The sequence below is a fragment of the Ixodes scapularis genome, unplaced genomic scaffold, assembly GCF_016920785.2.
Source record: "Ixodes scapularis isolate PalLabHiFi unplaced genomic scaffold, ASM1692078v2 PGA_scaffold13__105_contigs__length_92229423, whole genome shotgun sequence".
Taxonomy (NCBI): Eukaryota; Metazoa; Arthropoda; class Arachnida; order Ixodida; family Ixodidae; genus Ixodes; species Ixodes scapularis.
This window is the reverse complement of record NW_024609839.1, coordinates 66,743,315-66,762,911: the sequence shown is the minus strand read 5'-3', so window position 1 is coordinate 66,762,911 and position 19,597 is coordinate 66,743,315. Positions and strand designations below refer to the sequence as shown.

The 19,597-nt window shown below is 44.5% G+C and overlaps 1 protein-coding gene and 1 long non-coding RNA gene across 2 annotated transcripts in view; one reads left to right on the top strand and one right to left on the bottom strand.

Moving 5' to 3' along the window:
- Positions 1-8,923, top strand: part of LOC120849419 (uncharacterized protein K02A2.6-like) — a 122,326-nt gene extending 113,403 nt beyond the window's left edge. The window contains exon 2 of the mRNA XM_042289663.1: positions 8,886-8,923. Within this exon, the coding sequence (XP_042145597.1) occupies positions 8,886-8,923 (38 nt within the window). The remainder of the gene's footprint in view (positions 1-8,885) is intronic.
- Positions 8,924-18,942: 10,019 nt separating this feature from the next.
- On the bottom strand, positions 18,943-19,330 carry LOC120842621. The gene is made up of 3 exons (XR_005715966.1): positions 19,290-19,330; positions 19,097-19,175; positions 18,943-18,982 (listed from the first exon to the last, which is right to left on the bottom strand). It is a non-coding gene; the product is annotated as an uncharacterized LOC120842621 (long non-coding RNA).
- Between the last annotated feature and the right edge of the window lie 267 nt (positions 19,331-19,597).

The following is a 19,597-nucleotide window of genomic DNA, read 5'->3' as shown; positions in this document are numbered from 1 at the left end:
ATAGATTATGCGCAGCCACCATTAGTTGGTCGCATCGCTTCCAGCGTGAAGCCCGTGATTGTTCGCGCCAAGAACTCACGTAGCACTCGTGTACAATGTGTTTCGATCCGAGTACACTCCGAAAGCTGTTGAAGGGCTCGTGTCCGATACGTGCTCACAGTGCATGACCGACTCGTGGCGGCCGCTCATCTAAGGCGAAGAGCAGCGCCGAACGGATACCGATATGTAAGGTTCTGTTTCGTCTTCGGATGATTCCGAAAAAACTCCGTCGGTAAAATCTTTCTCTATTAGGATTTATCCTATAAACTCCGACCGAATTTTCGATGTAGCAATGCCAATGCTTTCACGAATAAGTTTGAAGAGCGCACAGGTTAAGTGGTCTTGAGAAAATGTCACCCCAGGTTTCTTTCCACTCTCAAACCATCCATTGACAAGAAAGTAATCTTACGGCTTATCTCGTCAAGTTTCATCAGGATAACAGGTCGTTCTAGTCAGGACAAAAGTCTCTTTTCCGGTTTCTTGTTTGACCCATACGATTTCTGCTTCATAGAGGAAGGAGGGGCTGTGTTTTTTGGGACAGTGAAAACTGGTGAACCATATAGATTTCACAGAAGGGGGAAAAGAAGACGCGTGCAGTTGAAGCTTCTATATTTTACCAATCGCACTCCTCCCAGCAAAGCCGCGGGGTAGGTTGATGGATAGGATGGGGGATGAATACGAGCTCCTTATCCTCCAGGAGTTTATCAATTTTAACGTTTCAATGTTTATCCAGTCAACCCTTGTCTGCAACATTTGTCGTGGGACAAATCAGTATCGCCAATGATAATGGCGCCAACACCAAATCCAGCTGAAGAAATATTAATTGATACAAGCTCGTTCTTTTCGATCTAGCAGACGTTTACACTTAGATATTGTTTTTCTTTAATACAAAGAACAATGCAAAAACATTACAGCCCCGGATTTTAGAGACTTGGGAATCTAAAAAAAATCAACTGATTAACTCTGAATTTAAAAAAAAAAAAATTAACTTAGAAAAACACCCTCCGAATTCGGCAACGAATAAACTCAGAACAACGCAATCCTACCGATATGCAGTCTTGGGCAGTAACCAGTTACTAGTAACGCGTTACCGGTAACTACTTACTTTTTCCGGTAACTTTTACCTGTAACGCGTTACCCTTTAATACTGGTAACTTGTAACTGCAGCACTGTTACTTTTTATTGGGTAACTGATACTGTTTACGCCGTTACAGTTACTTTTTTTTTTACTATATAAATTAGAACCCACTGCCGCGGATATGGAGAAATTGCCATTCTCAAAGTATTTCCCTCCAAACTTCTCGCTGACAAAAAAAAAAAAAAAAAAAAGAAGCGTGGCCACGCTTTAAACAAACAAAAACAATTTCCTGGGTTAGCCCACGACCGAGAATGGACTACAGACGAGTCAGCATGAAACTGAGATATAAAGGAAGCGGCGCACGCGGTTTTAGGGGCGGCAAGCAATGTCTGTTTCATCGACTTTGGCTCACTCATCTCTCGTGGGAACAATCTCCGGGTGTCGGTGGTCGTTCGATGTCTCCCGAGTATTCCGTCTGGGCTGTGTCTGGGATATGTCCGTGCTGTCGTTTTTACACCCAGCCTTTCGCCGTTTCCTCGTCCCTATTAGTTTTCAAGGAAGCCGCCCCCATATTGTGCAGAAAGCCGGCGCTTGTTTAGCTTATTTCTTCTCTTCTGAGACGATCGAGTGAACACAACTGCCACAGTTGGTGTTTTGGACAGTGACGCCGCGGTGGTCGTCGTACACTCGTAAAGCACCAGAAGCTAATTGTCTTCATTCTCCCTTTGTGTCTTTGGAAGCTGTTAGACCTGCTAAGTTTAGGCCTGCTTCTGAGTATATATCGCATAAGGTGATTATGTGACCATCTCTGTCCTCATTCGTTTTGGAGTGAAAAATAAACGAAACGTTCACTGACGCCGGATGATGACGATTTTGAAAAACGGTTGATTCTAAGTTGTAACAATTATTGTAAATAAATTAGGCTCATCAAAATGTTGAAACGGCGAATGACGCAAAAAAGAAACACCCTTCGGTTTAAATTTTTCTGATTTTTCAGTTTACCTTTTTTCTCACTATGGTGAAACAAATAAAATGATATTGTTTTGGTTTGTGATTTCTAGTGTCCAATTTTTGTACTGTAACGAGAAAGTAACGGCGTTACTGTTTTTGCAGTAACTGTAAGTGTAACACGTTACTTTTTGAAGCCGGTAACTGTAACAGAGTTATTTTCTCTCCTAGGTAACTGTAACTGCAACACTTACTTCTTACTGGTAACGTGCCCATGAGTGCCGATATGGTAGCGTAGAGCCATATGTGGGGTGTCCCTTCACTGAGCGCCACGCGGCGGCCTCCGGCCTCTTCGCGAAACACTTCTTGCGTTTGAATGTTTGCATAGCCTGCGAGATTATAGTCTACCCCTAGGCGCAGACAGCGCGGGGGGCGGGGGGGGGGGGGGGGGAGGGGCGTTAATTGCCGAACGTTAAAGGTGCAGAATGTTTGAATTTGAGGAGCGCGTCTGTGTTTTCAAAGTTTACAGCAGTGGCAGTTTTGGCTCCGCCTGAGCGGGCCCCCTGTCGTAAACGGTGTGTTGCCACTGCGAGCTCCCTCTTCCATGCTCCCACTTTCCTCTTTATAGAGGTCCGATTTTTTGCACGACTTCAGAGGCTTTGTAGAATAAAGGAGGCTATGCTTCAGCCCAAAGGAACTTTTCTTCTTCTTTATATAACAGAACTTACATTTAGTAAAAAAGATGACTATAGGTGTTTATAAAGCGATCCTAGATGACGCCACAAAGCCTATGCATTTCTGTTCAAAGCCTGCCACTCCGTTTTACACTAAATGTGAGCGTAGCAGAAGCTTTGAGAGTACGCTCCGGGCTTTCAGCGTCCTTGTGAAGCATGTGGGTTCTTACAAGTGCAAGCACTTTTCAGGACCATATGCTCGCGCTTGTAACAACGGCTGCGCGTGGACTTAAGTTGAGACGAAGTTTTTTTTTTATAGGGTAGGGGGTGCTGTATCCCACACTTGGCGATTAACGTTTTACTTTATTTTTATCTGTTACTATATTTGGTGCGCTATTGAAAGTCGCCGAGCGCCACGTAAAGAAAAAAACCCCGGAAATATTAGACATGCGTGATTTATTTTGACCAACACAAGTTACAACCATTAGTTACTCTAAACAGATAACCATTACTTTTCTATTTTGTTTTGCATAGGCAATATAGATGCACACTAAAACTATATCGAATACTTTCTTCAGATAACCATGACTGTTGGATTTTGAGGGCATGCAATATTTGTTTAATGGAATAACTTTTTTTTGACAGCAATATTTATTTTTTATATTTGAAGAAAAATATTGGTGAGGTACTTCTTGAATCTGAATTGAATCCCTACAGTTTCAAACAGCAACAAAGATATTACTTCATAAGAAATAACAAACAGTACAAGCGAGCTAGATGTGGACCACGATTAGGGGAAAAACTCTGCTAACAACAACTCAGGTGGTGTTGGTCTTCACGATTTCATCGACTGTCTCGGGCGAGAGTGTGGCCTGACCCTCGTCATGACCACTAACGCACGCACTCAACCTGGATTCGCCAACGCAAAAGGAATCTCCTGCTGTCTCATCGACGACGTGGTTCTACATCGTAAACAACCGCGCGATGGTGATGCGAGGGAAGGTTCCGTTTCCGCCGACGGGCTGCCAAAAAAGGACCATCTTCCAACGCAAGCTTCGGGGCAGGACACAACCACGCCGATGCTGACACGCTTCATAGCGCAGGTCAGTTATTTGAAAAATGCAAAACGCAAACGTTCAAATAAAATATTGCTATTTGAGGTGTGTCCCATCGACAGAAAGGAGCTTACTAACCCTTTTTTTTAACCTTTCTGTTTCTGCATTCAATTATTCGCTTTCGGTATCTCAAGATAGCTGCCTTATTTTTCTCGACGCATTGTCGTCGTTTTCTGGGGATGTCGAACTTAATCTTGGTCCTACTATAGTCGGTGACAGGTCAAGAAGGAAGTGGAAGCTCCACCAACCTCTTTCCACTGTAGCAGAGCGAGCGCTGGGTAGGATGTCGCCTCCTCCCTAACGTTCGCTCTGCTAAAGTGGAAAGAGGTGGGAGGAGCTTCCACTTCTTTCTTAACCTGTCACCGACTATAGTTAAAAAAAGTCGGCTGCACTTACTGAAAATCTTGGGTCGGCGAATGACTACCAAAAATTAATGGAGGATGCTTAAGCCAAGCCTTACAAAACGGACACTGCAACAAAAAACGTTTTTCTTACAAAAGGCGTAAATGAGACACTTCTTTCTTTAATAACTGTTTTAGGAAACCAATCTTTTTTGCGCAATATTTACGCCCTTGGACGAAATTTAGGTGGAGGTCACAGCCTGCTCTCATCCCCGCGCCAGAGATCAGTGACCTCGCCCATTACTACTGGACTGGCTTGGCTGCTCGACCGAACAGGCTAACAAGCGTAATGTCTCCCTTTCGCTTTATCCGGTGCGTCTAGTCCTGGGAGTCTAATACCCTAGTTACACGGGCGCTCTCAACTGTCATTGAGTCAATGGCAGTTAGAACTTTTCAACTGTCATTCAACCCAACTGAGTTGTCCGGCGCTACACGTTGATAGGCTTCCCGAACCCAGTTGGGATACACGTCACGTGACCCACACGAAATAAAAACATATTTTGAAAGATAAGACTGTATTACAAAATGAAAAAGTGTCAACACACTATTTTATTGTATTTGCGAGCTTAAATTGCAAACAATATTACAAAAGCTTGTTTCAAAGTGGAACTGGAAACGAACGAGGTCGAGACCAACGCAGACAGTGAAATCTGAAACTCTCCCCAAAACATTGTGTTTAGTCTGAGCCCAATAGTATAGATGGCGCTACACACAGCCTGTTTCAAACTAAGAAGGGGACAACTATGTCTATTCGTGTTTCTTCGCTTGATGCTCGACTTTTTCCCTCGCTTGGCGCTCGACTTTTTCCCTCGTTCCCGATGTTTCTTGTTTTGTATTTAAATATTAGCTTATATTTACGTCTATATTTACACTGCGGAGGGGATCAATAGGACGGTATGGCTCTCAGCCGACCAAGGAACCCTGCCTTGCGCGACGAAGACGACGGCGAGTTTTGGATCGCTTTCGCCCAGCTGCAGACGACACTCGCTCAACGAAAGTTGGAGTTGGCACATGTCCGTGCGGAGATCGACAACGCAAGACGAAAAAGGAAGCGCGCGGAGGAAAGATGTGACGAGATTAGACTCCTGGTGCTGTCGGCGACTCGCGAGAGAGAAGTGTGGGAGTACCCACGACCATCCTCTTGGTATGAGACCACTCTTCCCAGCCTACCGGAGTCTTTCTTCAAGGCGAACTTTCATGTCTCACGAGCGACATTCTCGTACGTCGTGAGCGCGTGCTCGAGAATGCAGCGGGAAGACACGAACATGCGACGAGCAATACCGCTGCACAAACGTGTCGCCATTGGGATGTATAGGTTGGCTACCTCTGCGGAAGATAGGACCGTTGGGAACCTTTTCGGAGTGAGCCGCTCGTCTGTAAGCATGATATTCAGAGAGTTTTGCGACGTCATCCTCAGCGAGCTGGAGCCACGCTTCGTCAGATTCCCCAAGCCAGATCAACTGGAAGACCATATGCAGCGTTTTACTGCAGTCACCGGATTTCCACAAGGAGTCGGAGCACTGGACGGTTGTCACATAGAAATATGCCCTCCAAAAGAATATGCAGCCGACTACCACAATTACAAGGGCTGGTACAGCATGATCCTCCTGGCAGTCGTCGACCACAATTACAGGTTTTTATACGTTAATGTTGGATCACCTGGACGCAACCACGATTCCGCAGTGTTTCGCAAGTCGATGCTGCCAGCATTAATAGCGAGCGACCTCTTCAGGGTCGGAACCAAGCAGATTGCTGGTTGTGACGTGGGTCCCATCATCCTGTGTGATCAGGCGTTTCCTTTAGACACGCACCTGATGAAGCCCTTCCCATACAGTTCAGCAGTTGACGAAAAGCAGCAGGCCTTCAATAGTTGTTTGTCGGGTGCCCGCCGAGTAGTTGAAAATGCCTTTGGAAGGATGAAGGCTCGTTACCGAATAGTGCACAAGGGCCTGGAATGCTCCATTGAAAATGCCAACAAGATCGTGCGAACCTGCGTCGTACTCCACAACATCTGTGAGGACATGCAGGACAGATGCTGCGCACATTGGTACGACGGTATGGCAGAGGATGACAGAAGCCGCCCACAACCAGCTAGAGTGACAAATAGAGCAAGTGCTTCTGGAGGACAAGTGCGTGAGGCACTTGCTGAGCATATTCTGAGGCTTAAGTCACCGTAGGTTCTTACCACGTAACCTGGGACACTGTTACTTAGCATATAGGCCGCGGATCAAAACAAAGTATGGTGAGCGCGCGTAAGTGTATTACATTCCACAAATATTTAATAGCCTAGCGGTATCCTTTCAATCCACAACTTCGAGGCAAAAGCTCAGGAAAGCATTAAAGAATTTGGAGCTCTGAGGTGAAGCTTTTTTTTCATGTGTACCAAGAATTTTTTTTTTCTCTAGCCCCACAAATTGATTTTGTGATTCCGGGAACATGTAAATTTTGGAAGTCAAGTAACTCTTTCCACTTTTTTGGAACGTAGATTACTACAATGTCTTCTTCTTTTGTATCGTCACCTGCCGAGCCAGGTCCACAAGCCCTTGAGGCTTTCACCGGCTTGCTATTGTTCATTCAAAAATGTATTTTCTTCAAATAAAGCTATGTTCTATATGAGGTATGAGTGTGCGCTCACGAGTGCATACCAAGGAGGGCAAATTGGACATATAAATGAGAGGCTGGTTTACTAGCAATGTTTCTCCGAAAATGTTTGGCTTACCTAGTATTTAGTTCTTTCCTCAGAATCTAAGTGGACATGCATGAATTATTAAAATTTTGAAGATGCATCTGAATGGGGCAAGCAACAATTTTAAGTTCAAACTGTATGCGCTTAAAACAAGCATAGACACAGGAGCAACAAAGCTATGCTCGTATGTAGCACTACCGAGCCACAAGTTTCACTACTGCCATGTAATTTCAAGAGTAAAAGCAGACTATTTCTTTCTTTCTTGCCTCTGTGAAGCTCATTGAAGTAGTTATGGGGATTATAGATACGACAATCAAAAGGGCGACCCCTCGAGCGCTTCAGCGTAATGCAACTCGTGTATTGGACACGAGCCCTGCATCTTCATTCGGCTTTTGCTCGAGAATGATCTATTCCTCGGCACAGCGTATGTCCTCCACATTGCCAACCGTAGTGTCTGGCTACAACGAACATTGGTGGCACAAAACCAGCTCCAGGTCACACTACCGCTCGTTGTGGCAGCAAGTAGAAAAAGTGAATGCTGTTCGTTTCGTGTAGAGGAAAGCTTGGGTGATTTTCGACCATTATGAATCTCACAAACTTGTTTTAAAAAGTATTTAGTGAAAGTGGGAAAAACGTGGCATGGCCCCTCTGATAAATCGTTCGCGAAGTAAGAAAGGGTGTATGTACAATACTTGCAAAGCAAATATATCGGGGTTTGGTGGGGCATCCGGATTAAATTCGGTATACTCTGGAGTGATAATCTACTCCATTTCCTTGATACCCGACGTCAGTCATTATCTTCATTGTTAGTCGGCAGGCTTTTCAAAAAGATCTACGAAAATCTTTCAAAAAGAGCACAAAAAAGGTTACATGGGTCGATTGATCACTCTCAAGTGCAAGGTGCATAGCCCTGGTCACTGCGCATCAGGGTGGGTTGACTGGACCTTTCCTTTAGTAGCTAACAGGCAACATCATAGGTGTCATTTGATACACAAATTACTTTTCTCGGCTTTACCAGCTAAATACATGTTCAAATATCTAAACTTGTCGACTGGGTGCAGGATTGGGTAGAAGTGAACCGAAGTCGGAAACTGGTCCCAAAACATTTGCCGATCTTCAATATCTCCATATAAATGCCAATGTGCCCCCTTTTTCTCAAACATCATCATGGCTAGACACAAAAAACAGATTGCAAGGGAAATTCTAGAATCCCTAGCCATTGAGGAGAAGAAGGGAGATTGCGTAAGCACTGTCTCCATTGTGGTACATGCAAAAGAAAAGAAGTATTTGCAGGAAACACCCCGTGTTTAAAATAGCCGGCATGAGCCCACTGGAGACGTTATCTCTGGGGATGCAAGGTTTTTCAAACTGATGTGATGAAGACGAGGGACAAATATTTCATATAGGCAATAATTAAAATCGACGAAGAAGAAGAAGTTATCCATTAAATGTAAGTCGACGAAGAAAAAGATGGTATTCAGTAAATGGTTGTTAGTCCAGCGGAGTGCGTGTGCATGTTCCTTGCGACTCTGTTTTGCATTTTTCTTCCCTCCGTTCAGCTGGCGTATCTACAAGCTCTATCCATGGCAGTTTGACATTAGGTCTGCTCGTCTGGTGTTCTCTTGAGTCATCTGGTTTAGTGTTGGAGCTGGGGCTGCAAGAAATCGTTGCATATAATCCCTTCGTATATAGCCCATGCTTAAGTTACGGTCTCGATATCAACAGGACTCGTCTTTTCTTTCATCGTCAGTCGGCGGGCAAGTGCACTTTACAGATATTATTTACATCTTGTTGGGGGGATTGGTGGCCGAGTGGGCTAGCACACACCAGCTCGGAGCATTTGGGTGATCAAACATTTTTATTATGTGACAGAAAATGAGGAAAGTACAGAAGTGAAACACAAATATTGATTACTTTCTCATTTCATAAAATCAAAACCTCCAGATATTGCTAATCCAGCTTCTAATGCACAAATGCAGTAAAAATATTTATATTGCACCAGCCCATATTTTGCACTGAACATTCACATAACACAAAGGCCATCGGGAGCAACATGAACAAGAACACGGGAGCGCGTGGCAAATTACTTGGAACCCTAATTGTGGCGATATGTCGTGGCGGTCTGGAAAGAGAATGGAGCAGTGTAGTGACCAGGACCATGCCGCTTTCTCCACCTTTCAAGGAGCCGCTGCCGCATAACGCCACAAATAGAGTTACAGGCTATTTGGCATGCGCTCCTGTGTTCTCTTTCATATTGCTCACAACAGTACCATGGTGCACAATACAAAACATTTCTGATCTCGCGCAATAAGCACGCAGACTATGGAACTGAAAATATAATAGTTACCATCAAGATAACCTGTGATGTAGCTCGACTAAAACAGAAACACACTTTGTACCTTACTTCTCGACAGTGTGGCCTGCATAATAATAGGTATTGTGATAGAAACAAACATTTGGAAGAATAGTGGTATTGCAATTGCTGGGTCCTCAAAATGCTGCGTACACAAAATATTATCTTCTACCTTCAGAGGACTAGGAAGGTTAATATACGCAAGTGTTAAATATAAACGTCTGTGTGCACAGGTGTTCCACATAAAATACAGGCTTTATTATTGCTTTGGTGACAATTTCCACTTGGGACATAGTGTCAATTATTTTTGTGGCATAACTGGCTAACTTGCATTTTAGTATCACAATAAAGATCCTGAAACGGAATAAAAATCCACAGTCCTTCACAACGGCATGCCGGATACCCTGCCTACATTGAATAGCATGAAAGACTTGATACTGCAATTTTCATTGTTTTCAACTCACTGCTTTTTTTCACTACATTGTTGTATCACAGACATAATAAGTACACAAAAATATCACAGTTTCAATGTTAATAACACAGTACTTTCATGCATCTGGTCTGGAAACTGCCGTTTTAAACCCTAGTAGAGTTGTACGTCACAGCAATCACTGACAAATGGTGGGGGCTCCGCAATATGATGGAGGCTTATTGCAGAGAAGGCACTGTGCACCTGAGCTTTTGTTTGTACGTCAAAAGATCCTCAGCTAATCTAAATTAATCCTCGGTCCTTCACTGGTGCCAGGTGCCGTGTTGGTTATGTGTACAAATGCCCAAATGTGCTTATATATATAGAGAGTGCTCAAGAACATTTGCAGCATGATTAAAAAACAAAAAAAGTAACAACACATGTGAGCTCATTGGAATTAAACATAGGAACACCAACCCTCGGGGTGCAGCAGAAGAACAACGAAGTGAACGGAAAGGTCTAAACTTTGTCTCGTCCAATGATTGACTACTGCCAAAGATATAGGGCATTAGGCCCAGTCACGAGCCAGTTAGATATCCTCTAACAGATTACTCCAATGTGAGGGCCGGGTAGTGAGAGGCATCGATGGGAGGGGACGAGCGCAAATGTACCGACAATGCTAGAAAAAAAATGGAACAGCGGAACGGTAGCTGAACTACATTGACGTGCTACCTATGAGCGCCAGCTGGAACACAAAGGCGCTCTCTGCGCATGCGCATGTGCTATTCGCACTAGCCTCAGTCTTTCCTTTGTCACTCCTCACATTATCGGCAGCTCTAGTGCAACGGAAAGCTGTTGTAAGAGGTACCGCCAGGTGCACTGCTCTCACAAGTGATAATCATAATCACAACTCGCAGTGAAGGGTGATTTCGCATTGTCAACGTGCGTCTCGCCTTGTGAGGTGAAAGCATTTGGAGGCGCCCATTTTATGTAAGGCTATTTGTCCCAGAACACAAATTCAAATTACTGATAGGTGGCACATATCTCAATCCTCCATGCACACGAAAGATGCCGTGTCAACGGGCGATGTGGTGCCGTATTCCCCTCTAAGGCGACGATATGGTTTACAACAAACCATACACAATGCGTCTTCCATAAATGCAACTGAACGTATTCCTCGCAGCAAGGGAGGGCCCTTTTCATATTGTGTTTTATTTTAATGTTTTGCTTTCTCACATTGAAATTTTGGCTTTGCTCGTGTACTGACAAGCGAAGCTTGGTTTCGCGTGATAGTGAAAAGTGAGACGCTCTTGAACAGCACGACATCTCCGTCCACTCCACGGTGCGATCAGCGTTATTGCCCCCTGAAAGCAGAGCACCAGGCGGAGTTCTTCCGAAAAGCGTTTCATCACGCTCAAGCCACCGATAATGCGAGGACTGAAAAAGAAAAGACGGAGGCCATCGTGGATGGCACGTGTGCATGCGCAGAGTGTACCTTTGTGTTCTAGCCAGTGCTGATAGGCAGCACTTCAATGCAGTTCAGCTGCCTCTCTGCTGTTCCGTTTTATTCTGGCATCACCTGTACATTCCCACAAAGAAACACACTCTAGAGAAATATGCAACATTATTCTTAACTGTCTTGTGATTGTACCCAATGACCCGTAGCTTTAACTGTAGTCAATCATAGGGCAGGATGGAAGTAACATAGGAATAAAAACAATAGATACACTATTCGGCTTGATTTTTTTTTTTAAAGTAGTCAGCCATCATAGCTACCATCTCCCTTTGCATTTCATTTGACTCTTCCTGTAGACGAAGAGCGCGCCTTGTGTATTTGAGCTCTTTTTTAGCCAGCTTTGCACAACGCTCATCCGTTTGTTTGTGGAGCTGCAAAAGTTGCATAGCCACTGACGGCCCATCCCTCTTACGCTTGCAGTGCTTGGCAGGCTGAGAGGTAGCACCACTACTATTGGGCAGCCTAACCCTTTGGGACGGCAGGTCATTCTCCTCCTCGCTCTCTTCAGCAGCTCCAGGGGCCTCTTCAGCCGCTGCAGCCACGACCACAGCATCCTCTGCGGCTTCTGTCACAAGCTCCACCTTAAATAACACAATATATGCTGCAGTCACATCTTTTAAACAGAGCACAAGGTACCAATCTAGACCCATGGTTCAAAAGCTGATTAATGCGACCCCAATTTTTGTTACACATTTATGTCCTATGGCATACTTTTTTTTTTTAATTGTGCGGGCACTCTGCGGCTTAAATTGTATGCAATGTACAGCAGCGCAACCGAGTTAGTGCAATCTTTTTTTTCCTCTTAGAATTCAAAGGTTATATTGGTAATTCTGGGAACCAACCTAAGCAATAAAATTTTATGCTTCACAATTTTCCATTTTAGTTTATAAAGTGATATTGTTGTGCTTGCATCAGCTGTGTCGCACAGCGTCCAATATCTTGCCCGCATCGCTAAAGGTGTCCCAACTTGTAAAATGGAACAGGCTGAAACACTGAAGTTGGTGTGCTTCATTTGATTGGCTAAACCAGTCAAATAAAGTGAATGTACCGTGACTTCCACTTTTAGCATGTGTGCTTGTGGTAGTATGTGTTCGAGCCTTCGGCTGGACTCTGATCTAAGAGGAAACAAACTATACACGTAGATGCTGTGAAATTAATACTTGTAAAATGTTTCTTTCCTTCTACCTCTCTAAATAATAGAGTCGACCAATAATAATCTTTTTTTTTTTTTGCTTTAAGCGTATCTTGGCACAAGTGTGGCGCAATTCTTAGCAAAAATGGCATTTCGGCGCAAGATGTAGCAAACTTCCCATCATGGCGCAATTTGGTGCAAATGGCACAACACTCCCATCATTGCATACGTTTCCAAGAAAAGACAAAAGTTTGTCTGTCAATGACCGTGTCATGGTACTCCAGAAGCTCGTAGATAACTGTCACTTTGGCCAAACCCATGCCCATATTATAGCAGTACCGCCAAACGGAGTGATGAAGGTCGTATACTTCTGGGAGTCACAGGCCAAGCGGACTTGGTGGAAGCCTGAAGTTGCATCCCACTTCGGTCGACAGTTGGTAGTATGGGGCGCTCACGCAGAACGACCTGGTTGAGTTTGGTCAAATCTACGCAAAGGCGGTAACCCCCCGCTGGCTTCGGTACGACGACAAGGCCTGCACACCAGTCCATCGGTTCGTCAACGCGTCGGATCACACCCTCTTGCTCCATCTTGTCAAGCTCATTCTTGACTATGTCTCGTAGGGATGTCCAGATACGCCGGGCTGTGTTGATGGAATACTGTACTGTGTCAGGCTTGATGCGGATTGTATACTCGTCCAGGAACGTGCCCAGGCAGGCGAAAAGGGCTGGAGGGACTTCCGGAGGTGTTGTGTTCGGTAGAGCAGCGGTCCGAGCCGGTGTGACTGCACCGACAAACTTGACAACGCCAAGGGCGACAATGGTGGGATAGCCAAGAAGAAGGAGCAGCTCTTGTCCTGCAGCGCCGTAGAGGTGCTTGTTGACGTGTCTGACTCTCCGGACAGTGCCGCAGAAAAGGTGCTGAGAAGCTTCAGGGATTGTTTAGCCGGTACTAAAAATTCCTCGCCACACTGCTTGTGGACGACGGCTGGGCAGCCAGGAAACAAATGCGGAACCACAGAAACGTCGGTGCCAGAGTCTACCTTAAAGGGATGCTAAACCGAAATTTGGATTCCACAAAGCACGGCAGCAAAAGCGTGCAACGGGATGCTACAAACATCAAAACATCACTCAGACAATGATATATCGAACGTATGACCGTATTTTTCAGAAAAAGGAGGCGCATTTGACAGATATGTTCACGTCTTGTTTCTCTGAGAGGGAGAGGGAACGGCCTTGCGTCTTCTCCGCCTCGCCACCTTCAGGGGGCGAAACGAAGAGAGAAGGAAACGAGATATTTTGACGTCACGTGCCTCGTCGACCTTGTTTTATCTTGCCTTTTTCTTTTTTTCAAAATACGGCCGTCGATTTGAGATAGCGCCTTACGAGTAATGCTGTAGGGATTGTAGCGTCCCGCCTACAGCTCCTGTGTTGTTTTCTGAAATCCAAATTTCGGTTCACCATCCCTTTAAAGGCGAAAGGGTGCCCGTTGACCTGGACCTCAACGTGCCACCTGTTCCGAGCCACCGCCGCAACAGAGTGAAGCTCCACAGATCCAAGGCGCTTCTTTGAGTGACATACCAACGAAAAGTAGCCTTGCTTCTTGCAGTGGTTACAGACCGCTTTGACACCCGGGCAGTCCGACCGTCAATGAATCTCATGACCGTAGAAGAGGCACTGCCCACCTTGGCTGCTTCTGGAAGCCTCTCGAACGTTGCTTTTGCTGGTTCCAGAACCCTCGTGCAGGTCACGTGACACAGATTTGCCACAGTCCCGCCTGAGGTCCTGTCCGTGTGCACGCTGCACAGGCTTACACTGTTAAAAATGAGTCGTGAAATTTACGAGGAAAGTTCTGGCAGCTCTATTTCCAAACATTTCCCGTCAAAATAACGTACAATCATTTTTTTTAAATTATATGGGAAAAGTTGTCAAAAAAACGAGGCACCGCATTCTTAGTTTACGAGCATAGACGTGAAAATGACGATTGAATCGTTTTCAAATCTTCCCCCGTGAAAATAACGTACTGTCGTTTTTCTAAATTGACTAGGAAAGTCGTCATTTTTATTTGCGGCTTTGTACGTGAAAATTACGAGGAAATCTCTGGCAGCTCTATTTCCAAACAGTCCTCGTGAAAATGACGTACCAGCGTGTTCTGAAACTGTGTGAGAAAAACATAAAGAAAAGGTGGATTGCATTTTTCAGCTGAAAGTATGTATGTGTAGCATACAGTCATTATGATCAGTGTTCTTCACGTAATTATAAAGACAAAAATTGAAAGATTACTTATCACTTTATTCAAGTTTCCGAGCTTCCTCACTGTACACTCTCCTTGGTGATGATGGTGTGCCATTACATCCTGCGGGAAAAGAGAAGAGAAAATTACCCTATGCCACCCTATGATATAACGTCACATAACTCGCTCAAAGGACTATGAGAGGAAAGCAAGAAAGATAGTAACAGCTTCATCCTGACAAAAGGGTGAGGAAAATTGGACAATAGCATTTCTGAAAGTCTGATATGTCAGACATTGCTGGTATGCCTTCTTTGCATGCCCAGGGCTATGCTACAGGTAATAGTCTTCACTGCAGGGCACAACATTTATTACATCAAACCTTAGGCACCATAAAGAAAATGTGTGACAAACAATAGCCTTTTCCAGATTCAAGGTTGCAGCTGCTACACTTGAAGCCCATATGAATTGATGAAGGCCACAGCGAAAACATCCGCAAATGGCCATTTTTCAGGGCTGTGCTAATATTAAAATTTTCTTATAGCAGTTTAGTATTATACGGTATTTGATATTGGTTTCAACATTAATCGTACTACTGTAAACGGCTTAATTTTTGCAAAGGCTTACTGTTTGCGAGTTTATCGAAATTGCTTCAAATTGGTCATGCAAATAAGTAACCCCATGGCTACGAATACATTGAACATTACTCCTCATTGTGAAATTTTGTTCCCACAAAGTATTTCCAAAACTGACACTTCACAAAATGTATGAAATATCAAGCTCGCGAAAATAAAGTCGTTTACGCCAGTCGACCATTTCAAAGCGCTCGTAAAGTCACCATTGCAATGAATTGGCTTTGTTCAGTGCGCTTCTCCGCATGTGCACTGCGCTGCGGAGAAGCGAAACCCATGGAGCAAACTCCGCAATCGCATTAATCGCGTCAACACCCAACACCACCTATAGAATAATAAAAGCCTGGGCATCGCCTCCTCTCCCTTCATGAAACGTCATCACAGTCGGATGGCGCTAACTCGGCTACTGGGCCCGAGTCCGACCTTCGACGCGCTGATGGAACACGAGCCCCGGCCGAACACTGACGCAGCACTCGTGCCCAATCTCAGGCCTCAATCGATCTGGCTGTGATGACGGTGCGGAGGCCTTCTGCTTATCTAGGCCATCAAATCGTGTATTTATACTCACAACCTCTATGTGGGCCTTGACCTGATGATAGCCAGAGCCAATACATAATTTGGATCAGAACTAACAGAGCTTTGGCAATGGGGCGATGATAACGAGATCAATTAGAATTTCATTTAAAAAGTATATGTATTGCCCTCATGCTGATTATGTACACTTATAAATCTATATGCCCATGCAGCATGCTGCTGACAAGCATAAATAAATGACAAGCTTTGCTTGCTGCCTCGATTACAACTGTGCAGCTTAAGCAGATCCTTGAGAATTTTAAGAGAGCATTCAGTTTGGTAATCAAAATTATTCACTTCTAACTTTATTTCAGTGGATGACTACCTGCCCCTGATATTAGGTATTTTTTTGTACCATACCTAAAGTTACTATTCGTGCACGATCATGCTCCAGGGGTGGAACTCATGAAATGTATTTGGGAGCAGCCACGGGAGCAGCTGAAACCGCTGTTTTGGAGCAGGTTGGGAGCAGTTAAAACTCCATTCTGGAGCAGGCTAAGAGCAGCCCAGATCAGTTTGCATTGGACTTCAGCTTGTGTCTTAGACGAGCACGGGAGCAATTTCAATCGTGTTTAGCAGCACAAATGAACATGAGTGGTTAGGGACCTAGGTAGATGGGATAACAGTGTAACAGAGGCGAAAACTTGAAAGTTTGGGAGCCTTAATGAGAACCAGAAAGCAAGTACCATATGTTTCTGAAGATGGCGTCCTCGATATTTTCTGAGTGGCTTTCAGCTGCTCGAAATGCAAACCAGCACTGCTTATCGCACAACTCAGACGTGCTGGACATAGTAATTACATGTGCAAACCGCGTGACGTGCGTAAGCAACGGGCGTGCAGTTGCGCGGAGCAACAGGGCAACAAATTTCGAGTTTATCCTATTGTGCAACTCAATATCGAAAGTTATCGTATTCGAAGCGATAAGCAGGAGCAAGGTTAAAGTGCGCCGAGCAGATCTACCGCTCGCGTGAGAGCTGCTGGCCGGAAAGGATTCGGATCGGAGAGCGTTTCAGTTCAATCAAATCATGACTTATCTTGCAAGAATGCGGTTTTAACTTCCAACGATGAAGCACTAGAAGGAATTTTTCGCTGATGTGTTTTCAATTGGCTGATGTCCAGAACCCGGGCCACAGATTCTCAGGCTATCCGACACCTTAACGAGCTCGATCTCACCTCGGCCGACTTGCTTAACAGCTTATGGTTGAAGAATAACAATCCAGTCGCAGGCGAGTTTTTTCGCGTGCTTCCGACTCGGGATACACAGGGAGAATAAAGAGAAGAAAGGATTGCAAGTCCGACCAAGCTAAACGCGCTCATTGTTGCCAATTGAGTCGATACATAATCCGAAACCAAGACAAAATACAATTCTTTTTTTTTTTTTTTTTGGCGCACGTTGTGCGATTTGGTGCATATTGGCGCAAGGTATTGGCTGTGGCGCAGTTTCCGCAAAATGGCGCAGGATGGCGCAGACAAATGCGTCTGGCGCAAAATGGCGCAAATGGCGCAGCCGTTCCACCCCTGTGCTCCTTCACTGACATATTACTGCATTTTGAAAACATATGTACTAAAGTAGTCAAAGCAGCCTACAGCTAAACAAGTGATACCAACACTGTCAAAATGGCTGAGGCTAGCGTGACGGCACTAAGTAACAGGCTTGGAGAGAGGTGCAGACACTGTGATATTCAACTGAAAAGTTAATAAGCTCAAGTCATTATACACTTTAAGCCCAAAATTCATGATTCACACATGCCTATTATTCTCAGTATGAAGCCAAAGGCGAACCAAGTAGTAGTCCGTTGATTTATTACCGAAATAGAATACAATTTGAATACCAAACTGGATGCTTTGCTTATTTTTGGAAGGTTGCGATAAAAAATGCACTACTTAATTGGGTGAAAAACAAAGCCTTGTAACACAATCATGTGCATGATTACATTCTACAAGTCGTTTTACATGTATACACATCATTCTATATCAAAGCTAACAGAATTTTCAAAAAAGGCCGCGAAAGTTATCAGAATGTCTTCTTCATTGCGCATTCGTAGGACTCTGTGGACATCAGTAAAGGGGATAACCGTCGCAGTATGTTGACTAATTGACGAAAATTTGTTAGCTTTGTAACTAATGGCTTTATCGGCCATGCTGCAACAGCAGTGTTAAAAGCCAGCCAATATTAAAGGCTATCCCGACTTAAACAATTCACGAAATGCCAAGCGGCTTCCACATATTCATTGTCCAACTTTTGTGTTTTAATGTCGGATGCAAAAACCGCGCTCAGGAGCTCAAGAATTTGTGCCGTTAATGGTGGGTGGGAGAGTGACATAGTCGTACTGGGCACATCGTCACTATCTCGACAGTGTGTCCTTGGTAGATGCATCCGCGTCATACTTCCAAGATAAAAAAGGTGCGTCCGAAGTAACCACGTCCGCACAACATCCCGAGATCTTCCCCGAGTACGCAATTTTCGAATCGGGTGACAAAAAAAGCAAATTTTTAGCATTCCATATCTTGAACCTTGTTGCTATACAGAAATTCTGTTAGTCTAATATTTACTGCCTTTGAAACTAGAATTGAAATGTATCCCATAAAACAATTAATTAAAAACATTATTAAAAAAATTTTGTTCATTAGTTTTGATTAACATTCTGCAACGGTTATCCCCTTATCTAATGTCCTCCGAGCCCCATAAACACACAGTGAGGGAATCATTTAAGTAACTCGTGCCATTCTTTTTTTTTTTTTTTTAATTTCGTTCGAATCAAAATAGACAGCTTTGTATACATGTATATAAAAATATTGAATGCATGTCCATCCCACTATAGAGGTCCACCTTTTCCTTAGGTAAAACTGGATCAAACTGGAGAAGGCCAGTTTTACATAAACCCCCAGCATGGTATGTACCAAGGGCTGCCAGAAATGATTGCTCACCTCAGAACACTCTGTGCGGCTTGAAGAAAGCGGCTTGCAGTCTTTGACGGTGGGTCTACCCGCTTGGTGCAGCTGGGACCTGCAAGAAAGTTAACGCAGCTTGCCATATACCAGAAACTAACAAAGACAAGGCCAGTATTACATAAACCCCCAGCAGGCATGCACCAAAGACCGCCAGAAATGATTGCTCACCTCACTGAACACTTTGTGCGGCTTGAAGACAGCGGCTTGCGGTCTGACGGTGGGTCAACCCGCTTGGTGTAGATGGGAACTGCGAAAAAGTTAATGCAGCTTGCCATATACCAGAAAATAACAAAGACAAGGTCAGTATTACATAAACCCCCAGCATGGCATGCACCAAAGACAGCCAGAAATTATTGCTCACCTCATAGAACACTTTGTGCGGCTTGAAGACAGCAGCTTGCGGTCTGAAGGTGGGTCAACCCGTTTGGTGTAGATGAGAACTGCGAGAAAGTTAATGCAGCTTGCCATGTACCAGAAAGTAACAAAGACAAGGCTAGTATTACATAAACCCCCAGCATGGCATGCACCAAAGACAGCCAGAAATGATTGCTCACCTCATAGAACACTTTGTGCGGCTTGAAGACAGCGGCTTGCGGTCTGACGGTGGGTCAACCCGCTTGGTGTAGATGGGAACTGCGAGAAAGTTAATGCAGCTTGCCATATACCAGAAAATAACAAAGACAAGGTCAGTATTACATAAACCCCCAGAAGGGCATGTACCAAGGACCACCAGAAATCATTGCTCACCTCAGAGAGCACTCCACGCGGCTTGAAGAGAGCGGCTTGCAATTTTTGTTGCTGGGACCTGCAATATATTTAATACAGCCTGGCGTATACCACAACGACAAAGCCAATAATACAT